Source organism: Geotrypetes seraphini, chromosome 5 (assembly GCF_902459505.1).
Source record: "Geotrypetes seraphini chromosome 5, aGeoSer1.1, whole genome shotgun sequence".
In the NCBI taxonomy this organism is placed as follows: Eukaryota; Metazoa; Chordata; class Amphibia; order Gymnophiona; family Dermophiidae; genus Geotrypetes; species Geotrypetes seraphini.
In genome coordinates, this window is record NC_047088.1 from 93,919,320 (window position 1) to 93,942,119 (window position 22,800).

At 44.9% G+C, this 22,800-nt stretch overlaps 1 protein-coding gene across 1 annotated transcript in view; it reads right to left on the reverse strand.

Moving 5' to 3' along the window:
- Positions 1 to 7,670: 7,670 nt before the first annotated feature.
- PRODH2 (proline dehydrogenase 2) overlaps positions 7,671 to 22,800 on the reverse strand; it is a 41,196-nt gene continuing 26,066 nt past the window's right edge. The window contains exons 6-10 of the mRNA XM_033946450.1: positions 13,656 to 13,802; positions 12,835 to 13,001; positions 12,036 to 12,146; positions 11,816 to 11,904; positions 7,671 to 11,595 (exon numbers count right to left, since the gene is read on the reverse strand). Coding sequence (XP_033802341.1) covers positions 11,426 to 11,595; positions 11,816 to 11,904; positions 12,036 to 12,146; positions 12,835 to 13,001; positions 13,656 to 13,802 — 684 coding nt within the window. The 3' untranslated portion in view covers positions 7,671 to 11,425. The remainder of the gene's footprint in view (positions 11,596 to 11,815; positions 11,905 to 12,035; positions 12,147 to 12,834; positions 13,002 to 13,655; positions 13,803 to 22,800) is intronic.

The window sequence follows — 22,800 nt, forward strand, 5'->3', positions numbered from 1 at the left end:
CATGGGGGAGGGAAGGAGATAGAGATGCCAGACCATGGGGTGGAGTGGGAAGAAAAGAAAGGAGAAGAGAGATTCCAGAGCATAAGGAGACAGAAAAATGGGTGAAGCTGAAATGTATCAAGTACAAAGGAGACAGTTTATGGAAGGAGCATAGAAAGAGGGAAGATACCATATGGAAGAGAGAGAGGGTGGGGACACTGGATGGAAAGGGCAGAGAATAGAATGGGTGAGACAGAGGGTGAACAGTAGATGGAAGAGGTAGAGAGAGGGGGATAGACACTGAATGGAGAGGGACAGATGCTGAATGGAAGTGTGGAGGAGAGAAGGGACAAACACTGAATGGAAGTGGGGGGGAGAGGATGGACAGACACTGAATGGAAGTGGAGGGAGAGGGGGAGCAGACGCTGAAAGGAAGTGGGGAGGAGAAAGAAAAAAGGGCACATGCTGGATTGAGGGAAGAGGATAGAGTTAGATACTGGAAGAGGTGAGGGAAAGAGGTGGCAAGCTATAGGTAGACACAATGAAAGAGGGAAATTGAGGACTGAATAGTAAAGAATTTAGACAGAGGCAGAAAATAAATTGAGAAGAAAGAAACAGGAGGAAGGGAGCAGATACAAAACCTGGGAGGAGGAAAAGAGGAAGGAGACAGATACCAGATCTGAGGGGAGAAAAGGAGAAGAGAGATATGCTAAAATCTGCTGGGAGGGATGAAGGAAGGCGAGAAAGAGGCAGAGAAGGGGGGGGGCGTTATAAGCAGATTAGAAAGACTAGAGAGAGAAAGGCCTGGACCAAAGGGGAAAGACAGGAGGCAAATACAGGACTATGGGAGGTTGAGACAGAGGGGGAGAGACCCTGGGGAAGAACAGGGAGATTTAAGATCATAACAGAGGAGGGAGAGAGAGGGAGACCTGGAACAAAGGTACAAATGAGAACTGACACTGGATCTGGGGAGGGTAACAGAGGGAAAAGAGAGAGAGACCTGGACCCAAAAGGGATGGGGCTGGATTGTGAAAGAAATGTTGGATGCGAAAGAAAGATTGGATGCACAGTCAGAAGGAAGTGCAACCAGAGTCTCATGAAATCACCAGACAACAAAGGTAGGAAAAATTATTTTATTTTAAATTTAATGATCAAAATGTGTCCATTTTGAGAATTTATATTTTCTGTCCATATTTTGCACTATATTTGTCTATTTTTCTATAGTTACTGACATTGCATATTTTAAAATAATCTGCCTTGACATCTTTGAAAAAAAACCCAAAACTCGTAAATGATAATTAACATTTTCTCTGTGTACAATGTGCTTTGTGTTTTTTTAAAATTTTATGTTTACCATTATGAATTAATAAGATATTGTGTGTACATGAAAAATGAATGGAAGAAATTGGGGGTGGGGCTAGGGTGGGATTGGGGGTGGAGCTAGGGCAGGATTGGGGGCAGGGCTGAATATTAATAGATGTCCCATTTTGATGAAAAAGATAAATGGTCACGTTAGGGATACTCCAACTACTGAGTAATCCCCTCAGCTCTCTTTAAAAAATGTTGTTTATCCGTAATCCATATACTTAAGTTTAGAGCTAAAAACTAATTAAAGTCAGCCCCCCTGCTCAACTGATATAAGCTCTCCAGCTCATCCAGGCACATCAGACCAAAACCAGCTTCAAGACCATTTTCACCTCTTCTCTCTCCCTTTTTTTAATAGAGCACAATCCTCAAATGAATTTCTTTGCTCTCCTGACAACAGTTTTACTGGTCAGGAGCTTTTCAGAACCAGGCCAGGAACTGCAGAGTCTACCTGTCCCATCGTTGGAGAGAGAGAAATACTGAGAATTCTAAGACTGCACAGAATTACTTTGTTTCTGTTTCTGTCCACTGGGTAGAGCAATGTTACTTACCGTAACAGTTGTTATCCAGGGACAGCAGGCAGCTATTCTCACTAGTGGGTGATGTCATCAGACAGAGCCCCGGTACGGACGTCTCACAAGCACGTGTTGCTTGTAGAAACTTAAAGTTTCTAGATGCCCGCACCGCGCATGCGCCGGTGCCTTCCTGCCCGGAGATCCGGGCGTGTCTCCTCAGTTCAGGTAGCTAGCCTGAGAAGCCAACCCAGGGGAGGTGGGTGGGACGTGAGAATAGCTGCCTGCTGTCCCTGGATAACAACTGTTACGGTAAGTAACATTGCTTTATCCCAGGACAAGCAGGCAGGTATTCTCACTAGTGGGTGACCTCCAAGCTAACCTCAGTGGGATGGAGGGGGAGTTGGCGACTTAAGAGAATAAATTTTTCAATACTGTTTGGCCAAACTGTCCATCCCGTCTGGAGAGAGTATCCAGACAATAATGTGAGGTGAATGTGTGAACCGAGGACCAGGTGGCAGCCTTACAAATTTCCTCGATTGGTGTTGATCTGAGGAATGCTACTGAGGCTGCCATTGCTCTGACCTTATGGGCTGTGACCTTACAAGGAAGTGATAATCCAGCCTGGGCATAGCAGAAAGAGATACAAGCCGCCATCCAATTAGAGATGGTGCGCTTTGATACGGGTCTTCCCAACTTGTTAGGATCGAAGGAGACAAAAAGTTGAGGAGTGGTTCTGTGTGGCTTGGTGCGATCCAGGTAGAAAGCCAAGGCACGTTTACAGTCTAGAGTGTGAAGGGCCGATTCTCCGTGGTGAGAATGGGGCTTAGGGAAGAATACTGGAAGTACAATGGATTGGTTGAGATGAAATTCGGAGACCACCTTAGGCAGGAATTTCGGGTGAGTGCGGAGGACCACCTTGTCGTGATGGAATACTGTGAATGGTGGATCCGCCATCAATGCCTGGAGTTCGCTGACTCTGCGAGCGGACGTAAAGGCTACAAGAAAAAGCACTTTCCAGGTGAGGTACTTAAGAGGGGCCCTGTTGAGTGGTTCAAACGGGGGCTTCATGAGACGGGAAAGGACTACATTGAGGTCCCAAACTACTGGGGGTGGTTTGAGAGGAGGGTTAACATGGAAGAGTCCTTTCATAAATCTGGCGACCACCGGATGGGCCGAGAGGGGTTTCCCTTGTAGGGGCTGGTGGAACGCCGCAATAGCGCTCAGGTGGACTCGTATGGATGTGGACTTGAGCCCAGATTGAGATAGGTGTAGGAGATAGTCCAGCACGGAGGATAAGGAAGCTCGCTGAGGTTCCTTTGACTTAGAAACACACCATGAGGAGAATCTGGTCCATTTCTGGGAGTAGCATTGTCGAGTGGCGGGCTTCCTGGAAGCTTCCAAGACCTCCCTCACTTCTTGTGAGAATTGGTGAGGGGTTACGTTGAGAGGAACCAAGCTGTCAGGTGGAGAGACTGCAGGTTGGGATGAAGTAGTGATCCTTGATGTTGAGTAAGTAGTGAAGGAAACACTGGAAGTGGTACTGGTTCCCTGCTGCTGAGTTGAAGTAGGAGGGAGAACCAAGGTTGTCTGGGCCACCGAGGAGCTATTAGAATCATGGTGGCCTGTTCGAGTTTCAGCTTGACCAGAGTCTTCTGGATCAGCGGGAATGGTGGGAACGCATATAGAAATCGTTTCCCCCAGTTCAGTAGAAAAGCATCTGCCTCGAGGCGATGAGGAGTGTAGATCCTGGAGCAAAACTGAGGCAGTTTGGAGTTGTGGGGAGCTGCAAAGAGGTCTATCTGAGGCGTCCCCCATTGCGTGAAGATTTGGTGAAGGGGGCTGGAATGGAGAGTCCATTCGTGCGGTTGTAGCAGACGGCTTAGTTTGTCTGCTAAGACGTTGTTCTCCCCCTGGATGTATACTGCTCTGAGTAGGGCGTTGTGGCGCACCGCCCAGTCCCAGACTCGTAGAGCTTCCTGGCAAAGGAGGGCCGAGCCCGTGCCTCCTTGCTTGTTGATATAATACATGGCGGCCTGATTGTCTGTGCGAATGAGGATTACCATGTCGTGAAGTAGGTGTTGGAAAGCTTGGAGCGCATTGAAGATGGCTCTGAGTTCCAGTAGATTGATTTGGTGTAGTCTTTCCGCACTGGTCCAGAATCCTTGGGTGCGGAGACCATCCAGGTGGGCCCCCATGCATAATTCGACGAATCGGTTGTGAGAACTTTCTGATGGGGGGGAGAGTGCATCAGCAAACCTCTGGATAGATTCGAAGAGGTCATCCACCAAAGTAGAGACTGCCGAAGAGCAGGTGTGACTGAGATGTGTTTGGATAGTGGATCGGACGTCTGATTCCACTGTGATGCCAGGGTCCACTGGGGGATCCTGAGGTGGAGTCTGGCAAAGGGTGTCACATGTACTGTGGAGGCCATATGGCCCAGGAGCACCATCAGTTGTCTCGCCGGTAGGGTTTGGCGAGTAGACACCGACTGGCAGAGATGAAGAAGGGACTCCATGCGTTGCAGGGGCAGGAATGCTCGGAGTCGGGTGGTGTCCAGGACCGCTCCGATGAAGGGGAGGGACTGGGTGGGTTGTAGATGAGACTTGGAAAAGTTGATCTCGAAGCCCAAATTTTGGAGGAAGTAGGTTGTAGCCAAGGCCGCCGAAGTGACCTCTGGGGCTGACGGGGCCTTGATGAGCCAGTCGTCGAGGTATGGGAACACCTGTAGACCCCTGTCCCGGAGTGCTGCGGCCACTACCACCAGGCACTTTGTGAAGACTCTGGGGGACGAAGATAGGCCGAATGGTAGCACTCGATACTGTAGGTGCAGATTTCCCACCCGAAATCTGAGGAACTTTCGGGAGGCCGGGTGAATGGGGATGTGAGTGTAGGCCTCCTTGAGATCCAGGGAGCATAACCAGTCGTTCTGCTCGAGGAGGGGGTATAGAGAAGCCAAAGTCAACATGCGAAACTTCTCTTTGACCAGAAACTTGTTGAGGGCCCGAAGGTCTAAAATGGGTCGCAGGTCGCCCGTTTTCTTCGGGACGAGGAAGTACCGGGAGTAAAACCCTCGGTTCAATTGGTCTGACGGGACCGGCTCGACAGCCCGAAGCTGAAGTAAGGTTTGGACTTCCTGAAGAAGAAGGGCGGTCTGCGTCGAGCTTGAAGGATACTCTCTTGGAGGATGGTCCGGGGGGACCCGATGGAATTGAAGAGAGTATCCTTCTCTTATGATGGTGAGGACCCATAGGTCCGTGGTTATGGCCTCCCATCGATGGTAAAAAAGATGGAGGCGGCCCCCTATGGGAGAGGCCGAGGTTATGCTCCCGGGAGGGGCGTCAAAAGGGCTGGGGAGCCTTAGGTGCAGCCGGTGGCTGAGGTTTTTGCTGAGACTTCTGGGGAGGTTGTCTCTTCGCAGGTTGTCTCGCAGCAGGCGTTTGTCTGGGCATGTAACGCCGCTGGTAAATCAGGGGTGGCCTGGAAGGTCGAGACTGTTGAGGTTTGGGTTTGGGCCGCAGGATGGATTGAAAAGATTTTTCATGATCCGACAGCTTCTTGGTAACAGTTTCGATAGACTCATCGAACAGGTCAGCTCCAGCACATGGTACGTTGGCGAGTCTGTCCTGGAGGTTGGGATCCATATCGATTGTACGGAGCCATGCCAGGCGACGCATGGCTACCGCGCTTGCGGCAGCACGTGCCGAGAGTTCGAATGCATCGAAGGAGGATTGCATCAGCTGGAGGCGTAATTGGGAGAGGGAGGCTACCACTTCCTCGAACTCGAATCGAGCTTGGTTGTCTATGAACGGAGTGAACTTGCGGAGCACCGGCAAGAAGAACTCCAGATAGGAAGAGAAAAAGAAATTGTAGTTCAGCACCCGTGACGCCATCATGGAGTTTTGGTAGAATTTTCTACCAAATTTGTCCATCGTTCTCCCCTCTCGGCCCGGCGGTACAGAGGCGTAGACCTGGGAGGGATGAGAGCGTTTAAGAGAGGACTCGACCAGTAGGGATTGGTGGGAGAGTTGAGGGCCCTCAAACCCTTTATGGTGCACGATGCGGTATCGAGCATCGAGTTTGCTGGGGATCGCCTGTATGGAGTACGGTGTTTCGAAACACTGCATGAAGGTCTGGTCCAGCAATTTATGCAGGGGGAGCCGAAGCGACTCCGTTGGAGGGTTAGGTAAATGCATGGTGTCCAGATACTCTTTGGAGTATCGGGAGCCCGTGTCAAGGGTCACATCCAGATCATCCGCCATTTGTCGGAGGAATGATGAGAAGGACAATTGTTCCGCCAGCGTCGGCCTGTGGGACGGGCTGGAGGAGGAGGAGGCCTCCAGGTCCATGGACATCGGGGAGTGGCAAGGAGAATCGGGCACCGGTGTCTCCTCGTACTCCGGGCCCCCCGGAGGGGACACCTCTGATGAGGAGTATCCCCTACGTTGCAGTTTTTTCTGCGGTGACACCTCCGAATGGCGTGAAGAGTGCCAGGATGAGTGTCTCGATCGGTGCCCGTCTCGGTGGCGGGACGGGGATCGGGATCGTCTGTGCATCGCATGGTCTCCCGAGGCCCCCAAGTGGATAAGGCTGGAAGCGGTGGATCGCAACTGGGGTTGCGATGCGGGTTCTTGCGATGCTACCCAAGTCTGGTAAGGAGTACGGAAGAACTCTTCCTGACTATGCCCAGGGCTTTGAGTATCGATCGGAGGTCTGGTCCCATGTTGGCGCGGAGGCGTAATGGGTTCTAATGGCGGCATATCGGTAAGCGAGGCTTGCCGCGTGGGCATCGCCGCCCTCCCCCGTTCGTCCTCGTCGGTTTTCGAGGTCGAACGGGGAGGAGGGGGAGGGGGCGGACCGCCCCTTTGGACCGGTACCGGGAGGTCACCCTGTATGGCAGCGATGAGCCCGGGTCCGATGGTCTGCATGAGCTCAACGAATTGAGCTTCCAGCACGGACCGTAGCGAAGCCGATAAGGAGGGATCCGCACCGAAAGGGGGTCCTCCTGCACGGACATCGCGCTCCTTCGAGGCCGAGTGCTTCTGCTTAGTAGCTTTCGGCACTTTGATGACCACTGGTGGCACTGTGGAAGGAAGAGGTACCTGAACCGAGGAGACCGGGGCAGGCACCGACGTCGAGCTCGTGGATGGTGTCGGGGTGAACGATGCCGGTTTCACCACACTCGATGCAGGAGGGGTCGATACCGGTTTTGCCCGAACCGGGGAGGTATCAGATGAAGTGGAGGCTGAGGGATCCTTAGCTGCGTCCATCTTGAACATCGATTCCCACAATAGGCAACGCCGCTTGAATGAGCGTGCCGTAAGGGTAGAGCAAGGCCTGCACGATTTCGGGATGTGGTCAGGGCCCAAACACTGCAAACAGCGCCAGTGAGGGTCCGTGAGTGAAATCGCGCGTTGGCACTTGCTGCACTTTTTAAACCCGGTGATTGGCCGGGACATAGGCCGGAAAATCTCCGCCGCGAGGTCGAAGCCAGTGGGCCTGAGCCACGTGGCCGGCCCGTTCGACCCGCCGGAGGAAATAATCTTCTTTTTTTTTTTTTTTTTACTGAAAAAGAAAAGTACTGTTAACTGTAATTAAAAGAAAGCGAAAACGCGGACAAGGAAGGCAAATTTAACTGAATTCAGCTAGCGCATGATGAAGTTGAACTTCTCAGCTCCGCGGAAAAGAAAGAACTGAGGAGACACGCCCGGATCTCCGGGCAGGAAGGCACCGGCGCATGCGCGGTGCGGGCATCTAGAAACTTTAAGTTTCTACAAGCAACACGTGCTTGTGAGACGTCCGTACCGGGGCTCTGTCTGATGGCATCACCCACTAGTGAGAATACCTGCCTGCTTGTCCTGGGATAATAGATATTATGGACTGGTCTGGACACCATAGAAGGTCAGATTTGACTTCTATTATTTATACTGGGAATAGGGGATGCTACAGAAAGCAATGCCTTGATATATCTCTGGTTGGTGGCAAAAAAAGCACTTTTAATTGGATATCTAAAAATATCCCCCCCCCCCACACACACACTTTCACAAGTCTATTAGAAACAAAAGTTTCTATTACATCAAAGTGCCTGGGTAAAGTTTAAATAAATGGAAGATTGTACTATGCTTTTTCTCTCTCAGCTGAAGGAGGATTGAAGAGATCTGTTAAAAAAAAAATTGGGAGGAAAGGTTTGGGAAAATAATTACTGTATGTTACTTTTGTGTAGTACACAGAGTTTACTTATTGCAATCCCAATGATATAAGATAGGCAAAACTGACAGTACATTTTTTTTTCAGACCTTCTGGATCTATCCTGTGATTCAGGACTTTGGCATAGAGGTGGCAAATTACATGTCAATGCTCTTGGGATAAAGAGTTCTGCTTACTCCTGAGTCTTTTGTGCTAGATATTCCAAGAGCATTTAATATCCCTGGAAAAGGTAGTAGATTATTTTTAAGGAAATTGCATTTGGTAGACAGGAAATGTATACTTCAATTCTAGACAATTAGTGAGCCACACACATTATAAGGCCAGAGAAGCCCTTTTTATCTCCAAATGATGACAGCACTACCTTCAAATATGGGGGCCCTTTTTAACATCTCTTTCACAATCACAATATGGCTAGGTGCTATAGGAGGAGAGCTGGGAGAGGAGTAAGGACAGGGGAGGCAGTGGAAAGGGAGGGATTACAGGTAAATGGGAATAAAGTATAGTTGATCATAAAGCTAGGCATCAGCCTCCTTTCTGTTAAATGGAGTCTTAGAGGGCACTGGCTAGGAACTGGTGAATGCCATTGGCAACTTTCTTTCACTAATACTGTCAACCCTCGATTTAATGGATTTCACATTTAATGGACAAGTCAAGAGTTCATCAAGTTATATGCAGTTCAGTACAGTATATCCCTATTTTTTTTAAGTGTAAATTGCCAGTGGCTATGTATTATAATGACAGCGCTGATATTAGATATTTGACAGTCATGGCTAAATCTGTGGGTTTTAATGTGAAAACTAATGGTATTGCACTTCAAAATATAACATTTAATATTTAGTGAACTTTTGGTCCTACACAGAAACAATTTTTCAAACATTTCAATTTAATGGACATTTTCTTCCCCCTATTAGTCCATTAAATCAAGGGTTGACTGTACTGTATATTGACAGTTACTGGACAGCTAACCTTTACAGCTTTGGAACCAGATAGAATAAGGAACTAGGGGCAGATGTGCAACAGACCTTGCACCTTAATAAATTGTGGACAGCTAAGGAGAACAGTGTGGAGAAGAGAGCAGAAGAAAGGTGGGGAGAATAGTTTATCATGTTTTATCAAAAAGGGTGGTATTCTGATTATACACTTCCAGCTCTCTTCTGTTGTGGGGGTATGTTTTCTTTAAATATATTTTGAGTTGCCATTTTTATGACATTTCTTGGTACACCAATAAAAATTGTTTAAAAACTAAAAATAAATAAATAATAAAGCATTGTTTTAGATATTGTATTTGCCTTTATCAAATATATATTATATAAAAATATTTTAAACAGATTAGAGGCATGGGGATAAGCAAAGGAAGATGAGAACTTTACCACAATCATTTTCTTTCTTCCATCTTTCTTTAGGACTTCAGCGGCAGAAGGAAGAAGGCTGGTTGTGGACAAAACCTCCGAAAACCTAAAGGGTGGTGCGCCATCGATCAAGTTTGTCTAAGGTGGGGGAGCCTGACAGTGCCCAAGGAGGGGCAGAGGTGTGTGGAGCCCCACTTGCCACCTGCTCTGTGCTAGGGATTGTTATCCGATGGTAGAAATCTCCTTTACTAAGAGCAGCAGCATCACTGCCACTGCCTTCTCCTCTCTGCCTCTGTGCCCATGGCGACTGCAACCATGTACTGGGTGGCACGGAGCCTGCCGCTACTAGTGCTGGTGATACTGCTGCAGCAGGCACCAATTAAAACCTCTGAAGGGACCGTATTGTGCAGGACAGAATTTTCTAAAGACATTTATTATGCCACTGTCTCCATGAGTAATCTACAGAAAGGATAGCCTCTCTTCAACAAATCATCTAGAATTCTAAGCGGGAACTGATTTCTAGGAGTAACATTTTATGTTTGTAAGGAGGAGAGAATCCCAAAGCAGTCTGGATGGCCAGATAGAAGTCACCTTTTTTATTTGACAGTGGATTGGAGTCAAGAAGACACAGAATTGGAATTTGGGGGATTATATTTGACAGGCATCTGACATGGGAAGGAAGCACAGGTACAAGCTTTAACTAGGTTAGTGTTCGTCATAATGAGAAAATTAAGACAAATTCATCAATACTTTGATAGAGAACACTTTCAGCGATTGGTTTGATCTCTTTAGTCTCAACTAGATTACTGTAATTTTTTTATGTAGGTTGTACAGTAATTATAAGCAAAAAATTACAGACCATCCAGACCATGCTGCTAAGCTTATATGCTCAGCAACAAGATATGATATGATAAGGTGATGCAGCTTTTCGTAGATGCTTTTTAGTTATTTCAGTTAAAATTGATGAATTATCCAAGAGCCCTGCTATCCACTCTATGGTATTTTCTTGAGGATTGTATGTAAGTTTACTTTTATCAGATGAGTATTTTACTATGTATTTGTTTTTATTTTGTTGTCATTTTAATATTGTAAACCATGTAAACCATTTAATTTTAGACGGTATATAAATTTTTAAAATAAATAATAAATAAAATATTTCAGATTATATTGGCTTCCTTTTTAAAATTGTATGTTGGTTTTCTTGATCTTCCATGGAGAGATCCCAAACTACATAATGAATTTAGTAGAACTACCATCTGTTAAGAACTATAGCATGATTAGCAATCACCTGAGGTTAAGATTTCTGAATCCTAGAGGTATTAAATATAAAACAATACACTCTCTATCATTTCCATATTTGGCGGCAAAATGATGGAATTCTCTTCCAATACAATTAAGAACTATCCCCTCTTATGAGAGTTTCTGTAAAGGCCTGAAGACCTATTCGTTTACAAGCTATCTCATTCACTCTAACAGATGAGCAGATCTTCTATTTGTTTATGTTTTGATTTTTAATGTAAGATTGTAATTCCTGGTTTGGCCAGCTTCTTATTAACTTGGAAATTACATTAAACTCCTATTGCGATATTTAGCGATTCATAAATATTTATATAATCTAATGTAAAAAAAAAAAAATGCTGCATTCTTGGCTGGCACCTATAGAGAAAGTATGGTCAGTTGTGACTGAAAGAAGATGGGGAGAAGAGAATTACCAGAGAGCAGAGCTAAGGAGAAGGGATGGGGCTAAGCAGCAGGGTCTGAAAGAGGAATGAGAAAGATAAGGATGAAGAGAATATCACTGAAGAGCTACTTTTAAAGAAATGAGAAAAGAGCACAGACTACAGAGAGGCAAAGCATGGTCAAGGAACAAGGGTTGAGGAAAGGTTGGGAATGATAGGAGAGCATAGCTATGTAAGAAGTAGGTTTGATAGGATATAGATGCTTAGAGAAAGGGCTGAGGAAGGTGCTCAGTCTGCAAGATAAGAGGTGACCACCAAAGCAACTCTTCAGCCTCTAGTTCCTTCGGAAGATTCTTCGCCTCAGCTCCTTGCGTAGAAGATCTCTCTCCTTGCGGATTCCCTGCAATACGGTTTGATTCTCCTGAGCTCGGCGGACCAAGTATGGGACAACATCATCCACAGAGCCATATGGGATTGATTTGTAGATTGCATATCCAGCTTGACCTGCAAAGACAAGAGGAGAAAAAAGGATAATCATTCCACATGCACTGACAAATGAGATAACAGAGAGGGGAAAAATTGTGAGAGAATGAATATAAGTAGGGAGAATGATGATAGTGTTCAGGACGAGAACAGAGAACTGAAATTGATGAATTGCAGATCTTTCAAGACAGAATCAGCTTCTCCAGTGGGAAAATGAGAGGGATGTAGGGTGCTTCTGTACCCAAGGTGAGGGAGATGTGGTCACACATGCCCAGCAGCTGTCCAAAGCACACAACACCTCCATTCTGGGGAATATTCAGCTCACGCATCCTATAATGAGAAGGAGATGAGTCAAATTGGGATTTTCTATACTACTTCAGTTAGATCCCAACCTTTATATTCTCCATAAATCTCCTATTTGAATCCCTCCCATAACAGTAATAATAATCTCACCCTCTCACCTCTGCATTGCATGAAGCACAGACTCTTCATTGTGACTTGCCACAATTATATTGTAACGATTTCCATATTTTCCAATAAGCTCTAGCATCATGTCCAGGGAATGCTGATAGCTGCAGGGACAGATGAATAACCTGAGTCTATAATTTGTGTGTAACGATTCAGGTAATAGCAATTTTTGCTTTTATAATGCAAATGTCTATCTTTTGTTCCATTCAGTCCCACGCCATGGCTAAAGAAAATTCTTGTCCTCAGTAAGGAGATTAGGCACAACCAATATGAATTGCACTAAACCTAGACCTCCCAGTAAACAGCAGAACCTCCTATCTAACAGCAGAACCTCCAATAATCAACAGGCTCCAGCAGCTCCACACACAGCATTAAAAGACTGCTGGATAACTTTGGGTCAGAAACCCCACATCTGAATAGATTGTGAACCAACTGGGACAGATAGGGAAAATGCTTGAAGTACCTGTATGTAAACTGCTTTTGAGTGTGGTTGTAAAACTACAAACATAGTAAACGACGGCAGATAAAAACCCAACATACATGCTCCATAAATTAATCATTTAATTTAAATGGTCCTTTTTCTTAGATATTTCTGGGTCAGAAACCCAGAGCCCTGCATGGTAGTGTGCTTAGGTTCTGTCTTCTGGAGTCTCCTTCAAAACTCACTCCAGAAAGGTGGTATACAAGTCCTAATTCCTTTCCCCCTTTATCAGACAGTTCTTATTGCCCTACTTTTCCCTTGCTTTGAATTGATCACTGTTAACAGCTACTTTTTCCACCTATTATCCGCACCTCCGATTTGTTGTCTCCCAGTCTGGATTGATGGGGTCCTTGTAGCCTTTCTCCTTTGCCAGTTTTCGTTCCTTATTCATGTATGCCCCACGAACAAGCTTCACGCCAAAACAAATGCCCAACCTGTCAGCAAATGCCACATCTTGGCAGAGAAGGTCATATGACTCCTGCAGAGTGCAAAGAATATGGAGTTAAAAGATATGAGAAACCACAAAGCAAAGGATCTATCTCTTAGTTCCATTCTCAGATACTTTAACTGATAGGGCCTTACATCCGCTCTAATACCACAGGTTTAGTTTAGTTTACTTTGCTTGATATACCTGTTTGGAATAACCATCACAACAGTTTACAATTTTATTTTATTTATTGGGATTTGTTAACCACCTTTATGAAGAGACTCACCTAAGGCGGTGTCCAGCAAGTACAATTCAACATAAAATTTACAATTTTAACAGCATAACAGTAGTAAAAAGACCAAATTTAAACATAATTGCAATGAATGAGGTAAACTCAAAATGAGTACATTGAGACCTAATAATAGGGCTACCGTGGAACAGTTTAAAAAATATATTTAACAGAACTGAAATTCAAATAAGAGAGATATAATACGTTAGCATAATACTTATAAAACACCTAATAAGCACACATCAGAACATTCAAATAATCCAAGTAACCTACAGCAAAAGGATTTAGTAACAAGTTCCAATATAATGAGAACTTAAACACACAGATGCACTTGGGCAACCCAGTCCCAGCAACATTCTCATTCCCCAGTCACATCCAGTCTAAGACTCCTTCCCCACAGTTGAGACAGCAGTCACCTTGAGGTAGCACTGGTAGGTGTTCCAAATCCAGGGCTCTAACTGATTGCACTGTGCCATCATTGCCATAGTAACCAAAGTCAGTGCAGGGTTTATGTATGTATACTCCGCATCCACCAAAACACGTACTCCATGGTCTTTGGCATACTGTGGAAGTAACAAAATAAAATATTACACCAGTTATTCCTATGGTTGTTGCCTGCAACAGGATCCAGTGATATTCATTCTTTGTTGCCTTATGCCTTAGCTTGATCATACTCACTTTTCATTTACTCAAGCCTTTCTGTAGTGTACTCATTATCATTTTCTATTGGTTGATGCCTTCAAGCATTCTAATACTATTAACGTTTTAATGGCTGATGCCTCTAGCATTGTCTGACATTTTTTTTCTTCTTAGTTGATGCTTTTGAGATTTACTACTATTTATTTCTTATTGACTATCCTTATGAAGACTGTAGAGGTGGGACTGTAGAGGATGGGACAATGAGAAAAAATGTCAGACAATGCTAAAGGCATAAAATTCCAGAGTTTAATTACACATTGAGTGAAGAAATATTTTCTGTGATTTGATTTGTGGATGAATTGTTTAGTACTTCAATTCCCAGCATATTCCAAGCAATCAAGAGGATTTCTAAATAGTATTGGTGCTATCCTTTGTTTGCCTAAAAACCTCTTCAAATTAGGAATTCTAGTATGCTGTAAATAGTAAAGAGATTGTTTTTACTAGTCTCCACAGTGAGCTTTTGATTATTTTATAAGCATAACCCTGGTCTCCTTTGATTTTAAAGCCATGGGAGAAGTGACAAAATTAGCATCTCACCACTATTCAAGCAAGCCGATAAATATTACAAATATCATCTGGCTTCTCATCCTGGAATCAATTCAATAGGCTACTGGCAAAGTGTAGAAAATAGTAGTGTTCTCTCCCTTGATGTCCCAGCACTAATACAATAAAGCTGAATATGCCATCTCTTATCAACCATATTCCCACTGGTGTGAGTGAGCATAGCTGAGGCAGAGAATTCAGATTAAGGGAGCAGCAACTTGGAGTCTTCTCTCTATCATCTATTTGGTCCCTGCATGGCAGCAGAAAATGCTGAAATTAAAGCTACGGGACTTGCACCTTTACATGTGATACTTTGGGGCTCATTTTCAAAGCACTAAGACACATAAAATACCACATAGATTAATACTCATATGGTAACTTTGTGTATCTAAGTGCTTTGAAAATGAGTCCCTTTATATACTAATTAAAATGCCGAAACCATTGCATAGTTTGTTGCTATGTATCTCAAGTTTCAAGTTTATTAGGTTTTTATATACCGTCTATCAAGGTTATCTAAGCGGTTTTTACAATCAGGTACTCAAGCATTTTTCCTTATCTGTCCCGGTGGGCTCACAGTCTATCTAACGTACCTGAGGCTATGGAGGACTGAGTGACCTGCCCAGGGTCTCTCAGTATGATTATCAATTTTGTGAGTGCTATTATAGAGCCTTGGCTGTTCTGAAATCTGTTTATTAATACTTTTATTAGGGAACAATTATGTGTTATCTTATGATTTTATTTTATTAGTCTTTAAGCCCGTTACATTAACGGGTGCTAGAATAGATGTGTGTGTGTCTTTCTTTCTTTCTCTCTCTCCCCTTGGCCGCTGTCTGTCTGTCTATGTTTATTTGTTTCTCTCTCCTTGGACACTGGCTGTCTCTCCTTGGACGCTGGCTGTCTCTCTGGCCTCTTGTGTGTCATTCTTCGTGTCTGTGTCCTTGTGTCATTCCCCCATCCCCCCCCAGAGCAAAGCTGTCTGCCCCCAGCATACCCCTTCCCCTCTCCCTGTCTCTCCATGGCCCCCTTCTGTCTTCCCCCCCAGATAAAGCTGTCTCCTCCCAGCACACCCCTCCCTCCAAAGAAGCTCTCTTTCCTTCTCCCTGTCTCTCCATGGCCCCCTTCTGTCTTCCCCCGCAGAGCAAAGCTGTCTGCCCTCCAGCACATCTTTCCGCCCAAAGAGGGAACGTGCTACCATGTGGAGAGCGGCCTGCGAGGTTCGTTACAGCCGTCCGCGAACCTGAGCAGGCCGCTTTGAACAGGAACAGTAGTGGTTGTTGCGGGAAGAGAGGGAGTCGGCGACGTGCAGGCCGCTGTGAACAGGAGCGGCAGCGGCGGCAGGACCATGAGCCCTCCTCCCGCCATCCGCCGCCAGCGCTGCTCCTGTCGCCCGATGCACCTAACTGGCGCATACGCCTCAAGCCGCGGCCACGGACGGACACAGCACACATCAGGTCCCCACAGGAGATGAGGCGCCGCTGCTGACAGCCAAGGTAGGTGCTGGGAAGAAGGCTGGGGACTCACGCATGCGCACTCATGCGGCCACAGAACTACAGATCATGGAAGCACACAAATAGGAGTGCGCATGCGCGAGTTAGCCTTTTATTATATAGGATGCTCTGTGAAATAGTTGAACAAGGTTACAAAGAGAGTTTACACATACAATCAGGACACTATTTCCATATGGATAGAGAATGAAGTTTATTTTACATTACATTACATTAGGGATTTCTATTCCGCCATTACCTTGCGGTTTCTTTGTCAGGCTGATCCTATTGCTCCACAGGTTCAGGAACCAGTTAATGTTTATAAGGAACAGAATAAAATATCACACTGCATTGCAATAATTGTCTTCCTTTGCTCCCAGCTGCCCTTCCCCCAAAACTGGGCTAGTTACAGCTCTTCTTCACTTGGTCTATCTCTATCCAGACTGTAGTGGTTTACCTCAGTCAGGTTTTATACGAGAACAGGTTCTGACCTCCAATCAGTTTCTTACTCCTACCTTCCTCAGGGCTCTCTGTCTCTCTCTCGCAATAGCTCTGGCTTTTTTGTTCCTCAGAGCTACTTCCTGGTCTGCTTCTCATTTCCTCTCCCCCCCCCCCCTTTTCTGAGGAGAGCTCATATTTTATAGAGTTTTTCTGACTTTGTGAGTGAGAATCCACCAGGGTGGGTGCCATACCTTCCTTTGTGTTATTCCGACTTTGTAAGAGAGTATCCAGCAGGGGGAGTGGAAATGTTCTATATATTCCTTCATATACCCTCCCCCTTAGCTCCATCCTAGTAGGTTGGGCTCCTGCAGCTGCTAGGGAATCTCCCAAAAAGAGCTGAGAGGAAGAATCCATATGGCCCTCGAAGGGGTTCTATTGTGCCGCCTCCTATCACACAACCACTCATGGCAACCTGGTTGTTTGACACCTGAATCCTTGACTGCTGCCATATCAGCTCTCTTTTCAGAGTCTTTAGTTTTGTCTCCATTTCTTCTAGGCTCCAGTGTTCGTTGGTGTAATTTTAAATTTAAAATAAAGCATTTGAACTTTACACTCCTGTGTCCAGGAACTGGCTCCATGTGGTGTGTTTTGTGGATGTCTCTTGTTTCTTTGTGGAAGCCTGAACTTTTGCCACTGTCTTTGGGTCTGCAGTTGTCACAGCAGGTCCCTCCAGTGGCGTTGTGGATTCTCCATCTCTTCTGCCATCACTTCCAGCCATCTTATGACCCGCAAATCTCCAGCAAAGCCCTCTCTCGGTGCTCCTCTTCAATCAGGTTAAGATCCTGTACTTTCCCTACTTCTTGAGCTCTCTTGCCAGCTTCTGCAATGCTGCACTGAAGGATTCCAGACAGGCTATCCACTCTTGTCACTGGGTAAAGCTCTCTTCCCTCTGCTGCAGGTAGGACTTTGACTCTGCAAATTCTGGGGTTCCTGGGGAAGCTGTAGGTAGTTGAGCCTAGACGGCTTTGAGCTGCGGAAAGTACCAACCCACCACAACTGGGTAAGGAAGCCAGGGCAAAACTGCTGCTTCCAGTTGCTGCTCAGAGTCTTGAGGGTCACCTGGGATGTTAGGATGCTGTCAATATTCCTCATGTACACACAATAGCAATACGGTCCAGTCATATTTTAGTTGCAGTTGATTGACAATGTCTTATTGTACAAGAATCTTCACACTGCCAGAAGCTACTAGTGCTTGGTAATGATTCCCATTTATTTCTACTTCAATAAGTGAGTCTGACCTTTTGGTGGAGAAGTCTCCATGACATAACTGGAATGAGGAGTGACCATATTCACATCCCTGGCATCTTCATTCATCCTTGGGCAGTCTCTTGCTATATGGCCCTTGGCTCTGAATGCAAAATAGGTGGGGAAAGTTCAGGTTCTATCCCTGGCCTCACAAGAGTCAGGGTGGTTTGAGTGAAGGAGGCTTCCCTTGGTCCAACCTTCCTGGAAGGGTTTGGTTTCTGGGTGACGAAAGTCCCCTGCATTCCAACTCTCTTCTTGGAGACCCTAGGTTAAAAGATATGTTTTGAGTCCCTTGACTTCCCAGATTCTGCGCCTTTTCTCGTTTCTTCCTGGGACTCTACTCTTCTGTTATGGAGTTCATCATCGGACTTTGCCTGGTAAAACTGCATCCTCCGGGGTTAAGTCTGGATGTCACCACACCCACCTTCGCATGGGGTGGGGTAGCCCATTCAGGAACCGCTCCAAGAGTACAATTCTTATTATCTCTGGGCCTATCTTCCCCCCAGTTCAGGCTACCTCCTTAAGTCTATACAAGAAGCTCTGGGGCTTTCTCTTTCTTGTAGAGATGCTTTCTGGAATTTTTGCCAGTAGCCTTCCTGTGTGCATCCCGCTCTCTCCAGCAGGCGGCCTTCACCTCTACATAGATTGCTGTTCCTATGGGGTTAACCTCCTGGAAGGTAGTTTGACTACTACCAATTAGCAGATTCCCAAAATAAGTTGGCCATGTGCCCTCTGACCACCCAGATAATAATAATAACTTTATTTTTGTATACCGCTATACCCCAAACAGTTCAGAGCGGTTTACAGGGGAAGAGACTGTGCATATATAGCGAAGATACAGAGAAATAATTGTCAAGTACATTAGTAGTCAATTTCAATTACAAGAGAGTGCCGAAAGGGGATAGGTAATACTGGAGGAAATGAAGTAACATTGGGATGCAGCGAGAGGAATGGGAAAACAAGAAAAGAAGGGGAAACGGTAGTGCTTAGTAGTATGGCAGGGAGGGAAGGAGTTAGAGAAATTTATCAAAGAGATAGGATTTGAGGGATTTCCTGAAGGATAGGTAGGACGGAGCATATGAGATGAGGGCAGTCAGGCAGTCATTCCATTTGCCAGCTTGGAATGAGAGAGTTTTGTCAAGGAATCTTTGGTAGACACATTCCTTTGGGGAGGGGTAGGCAAACAGGTGGGCACTGCGTGTGCAGGTGGTGCCAGGAAACACGAAGTGGCGTGACAGGTATTTCGGGGATGAGCCAGTTAAGGTTTTGAAGCAGAGGCAGGCGAACTTGAAGATGACCCTTGCTTCTATTGGCAACCAGTGAAGTTTTCTGTAGAAAGGGCTAATATGATCTGACTTTTTGAGGCCATAGATGAGGTGGACGGCGGTGTTCTGAATGATTCTCAGACGTTTAATGGTTTTCTTGTAGGAACCCAAATATATGATGTTGCAGTAATCTAGGGTGCTTAAGATTAGGGACTGGACCAGCAGTTTGAAGGAGGGGAAGTCGAAGTAGTGTTTGATACTACGGAGTTTCCAGAGGGTGTGAAAGCATTTTTTGACCTGGGCATTGGTATGGTCTTCAAAAGTCAGGCAGCGGTCCAGGATGACTCCGAGAATTTTGATGGTGGAATTGATTGGGTAAGTAAGCCCGTTAAGTTGCAGGGTGGTAGTCGTTAGTTTGTGGTTTGGACTTGCAAGGAAAAACTTAGTTTTTTCTGGGTTTAGTTTTAGTTTGAACCACATAGTCCATTGTTCAACCTTGGTGAGTACAGATGAGATGTGTTGTTCTGTCTCTTGTGTCAGTGAGGTAATAGGTAGGATGATTGTAATGTCATCTGCATATGTGTAGGATTTCAAATTTCGGTCAGATAACATGTGTACCAGTGATGCCATGTAGATATTGAACAGAGAAGGAGATGGGGGGAGCCTTGAGGAAGAGCAATCCTTTCAAAATTTGTTAGGAAATGGCCTCGGCCATCCTCTGGTACCATTTTCTTCAGTACTGCAACAGGAAGAGAAGGTTGTTGTATGGGTGCCTGAGGAGCTGAAACTGCTTGTACTTGTGGGGTCTGTTGTAATTTTAATAGCCTTTGAAACCATTGTTGCTACTGTGGATCCAAATGGGTCTGCATAAACTGCTGCCTTTGTTGTTATTGTTGCTGCTGTTGGTGTTACCGTCACTGCTTTTCCACGTGAACTTGCATAAACTGTTGCTACCCCTCCACCAACACCTGAATCAACTTCTCCAAGCTTTCTTCAGTCCAGGTTTACCTTGCTGCCTGGTGTATGCCAGAAAAAACACAATACAAAAAGATCTCCTGCCTGTTATGCTCTAACTATACTCAATCTGACTCTGCTTTGGGGCAAAGCTACCCTTTTTAGTCCCTTTAAAGAAATAATGCCTCTCCCAGTCCAGTAGGTGTGTTGGTCAACTCCTGTTTTCAGGAATTTCAGGATCCCAGCAGTGCCTCCATAAGTGAAATGGTTGAAACAAGGTTACCAGGAGAGTTTACACATACATTCAGGACACTATATTTATATGGACAAGGAATTAACTTTATTTTCTTTGTCACCTTGAGCCTGTTGCTCTACAGGTTCAGGAACCAGTTAAAGTTTATTAAGGAACAAAATAAAATATCACACTGCATTGCAACAATTTGTTTTCTTTTGTTCCCAGCTGCCCCACCCCAAACACAGGGCTAGTTACAGCTCTTCCCCATTTGGTCTATCTCTATCCAGACAGGGAATAAAATCTAGACTGCAATACATTAGTGGCTTACCTCAGCCAGGTTTTATTTGAGAACAGGTTCTGACCTCCAGTCAGTCTCTTGCTCCTACCTTCACCTTCCTCGGGCTCTTGTTCTCTCTAGCTCTGCCTTTTATGTTTCTCAGAGCTACTTCCTGGTCTCCTCTTCTCCCCTCCTCCCTTCCTGAGGAGGGGGTCTCATATTTCTTAGTTGTTCTGACTTTGTGAGTGAGAATTCACCAGAGGGAGTGTCATACCTTCCTTAATATTATTCTGACTCTGAGGAAGTGTGCAGCAGGGGGAGTGGCAATGTTCTATATATCACAACAAAAATAAGGCACCATGGATGTAAAAGTTTATTGATGCATAAAAGCCCAAGTGCCAAGGTGTATTAAAATCAAATAAAATCAAGTAATGCAAGTAATATAAACTCAGTAAACCAGGGACAATATGAGGTGCAGATCTAACACAGTCCATGTTTCAGCTTAAAAAACCTTCCTCAATTGGTATAAAAATGATCTAAATTGAAAGAAGATCCACAAGATAAAAGTGAAGTGGAAATCATCAATCTTGCACAGCATGTAACACATGCTCATCACATTGTATTTTTATTTTATGTGCTTTATTTTTTTTTATATTGCTTTTGTTATATGGATTTTTATATACAATTCATTGTAACTTTGTTTTGTATATCACCTGGAACTATGAATAGACATATAGTTAAACATAATTAAATATGAACATAAGAATTGCCACACTGGGTCAAACAAGCATTGAAACATAGAAACATGACAGCAGATAAAGGCCAAATGTCCCATCTAGTTTGCCCATTCATAGTAACCATTATCTCTTTCTCTCTCTGAGAGATCCCACATGCCTATCCCAAGCCCTCTTGAATTCAGACACAGTCTCTGTTTCCACCACCTCTTCTGGGAGACTGTTCCATGGATCTACCACCCTTTCCTAAAAAAAGTATTTCCTCAGATTACTCCAGAGCTATCACCTCAAGCCATCAAACCCAGTATCCTATTTCCAACACTGGCCAACCCAGTTCACAAGTACCTGGCAAGATCCCAAAGAGTAAAACAGATTTTGTGCTGCTTACCCTAGGAATAAGTAGTGGATTTTCCCAAATCCATTTTAATAATGGCTTATGGACTTTTCTTTTTAAAAATTAGCCAACCTGGCCTCGGAGTTGAGATCCAAGATATCGGCAGTTTCGGGATGGCGTCTCTGAGAATGAACAACAATTTGCTTCAAAAACAGTTATGCCACATTCGAAGCACAAGGGGACGGTCCAAACTAATTCCCTTGCAGTTCGGACATCAACCCCTGCACAATGTTCTATTTTGGAGTATGTTGCCGTATCTGGGAGTTTCCGAACTGGAACCAGAGGGAATAGCCGACGACTCAGACTGGGAGATTTCTCTCACCCCCCTGGTAGCTGCTCCTCCACCATGCCTGGAGTTCCATGCATCTGTATTGGAGGAGCCCCACAAAATTTATCTCGCGAGGGACACCCCATTTGCAGGGGCAGAAGCAGTTAGAATTACTGAGGAACAATGAGATTCAGAGGGGAGTGATTACCCCGCTTCTTTCAAGATCTTCTCCGGTGTAACCTTAGAGAGCATATGGAATGCTCTGAAAGCTTAATTCGTCCGTCGACAAGTCTTCTTAGGAGATTACAACTCTTGTATGTACTGTGAATACCTTGGCAGAAAAACTTGAAGGGACCAAGGAACAGTTTGCACTTGAGGTCAAACAAGTTAAAGAGAAGGTTGAAGATCTGCAATCTTTATCCACTGGAATAGTTAAAGATAAAATATCACTTACTAGAAACGTAGAATAATTAGAGAATTATAGCCGTAGGCTCAATGCACGTCTCCTGAATTTCCCATAAGTTTTTGGTGCGTCTCCTATGGAAATATTGAGAAAATTTTTGACAGACGTTCTAAAATATTCCCCAGAAAATTTTCCCATCAGTTAACCATATATATTATATATCTATGAAAAAGGAAATAGGAGCCACTCCAGAAGTAGATGTTCCAAACTCAATTGTTGAAGAACCTTTGAACCTTACGGACTTGCTTGAAACTTCAATGCGAGCCATCTTATTGGTTTCCTTTGTTTAGAGCAAGATATGACAGCATTTTTCAGACAATATTTCCAGAATTCTCAAGTTCTATTTCTGGGGAATAAAGTGTGGATCTACCCAGATGTTACTAGAAAAATGCAGGAACATAGGAAAATGTTTCTGGCCATGAGAGTTGAAACAGTAACTTTAGGTGCAAGTTTTCTCCTGGCTTATCCCTGTAAATGTATAGTTAAATACCTAGGCGTT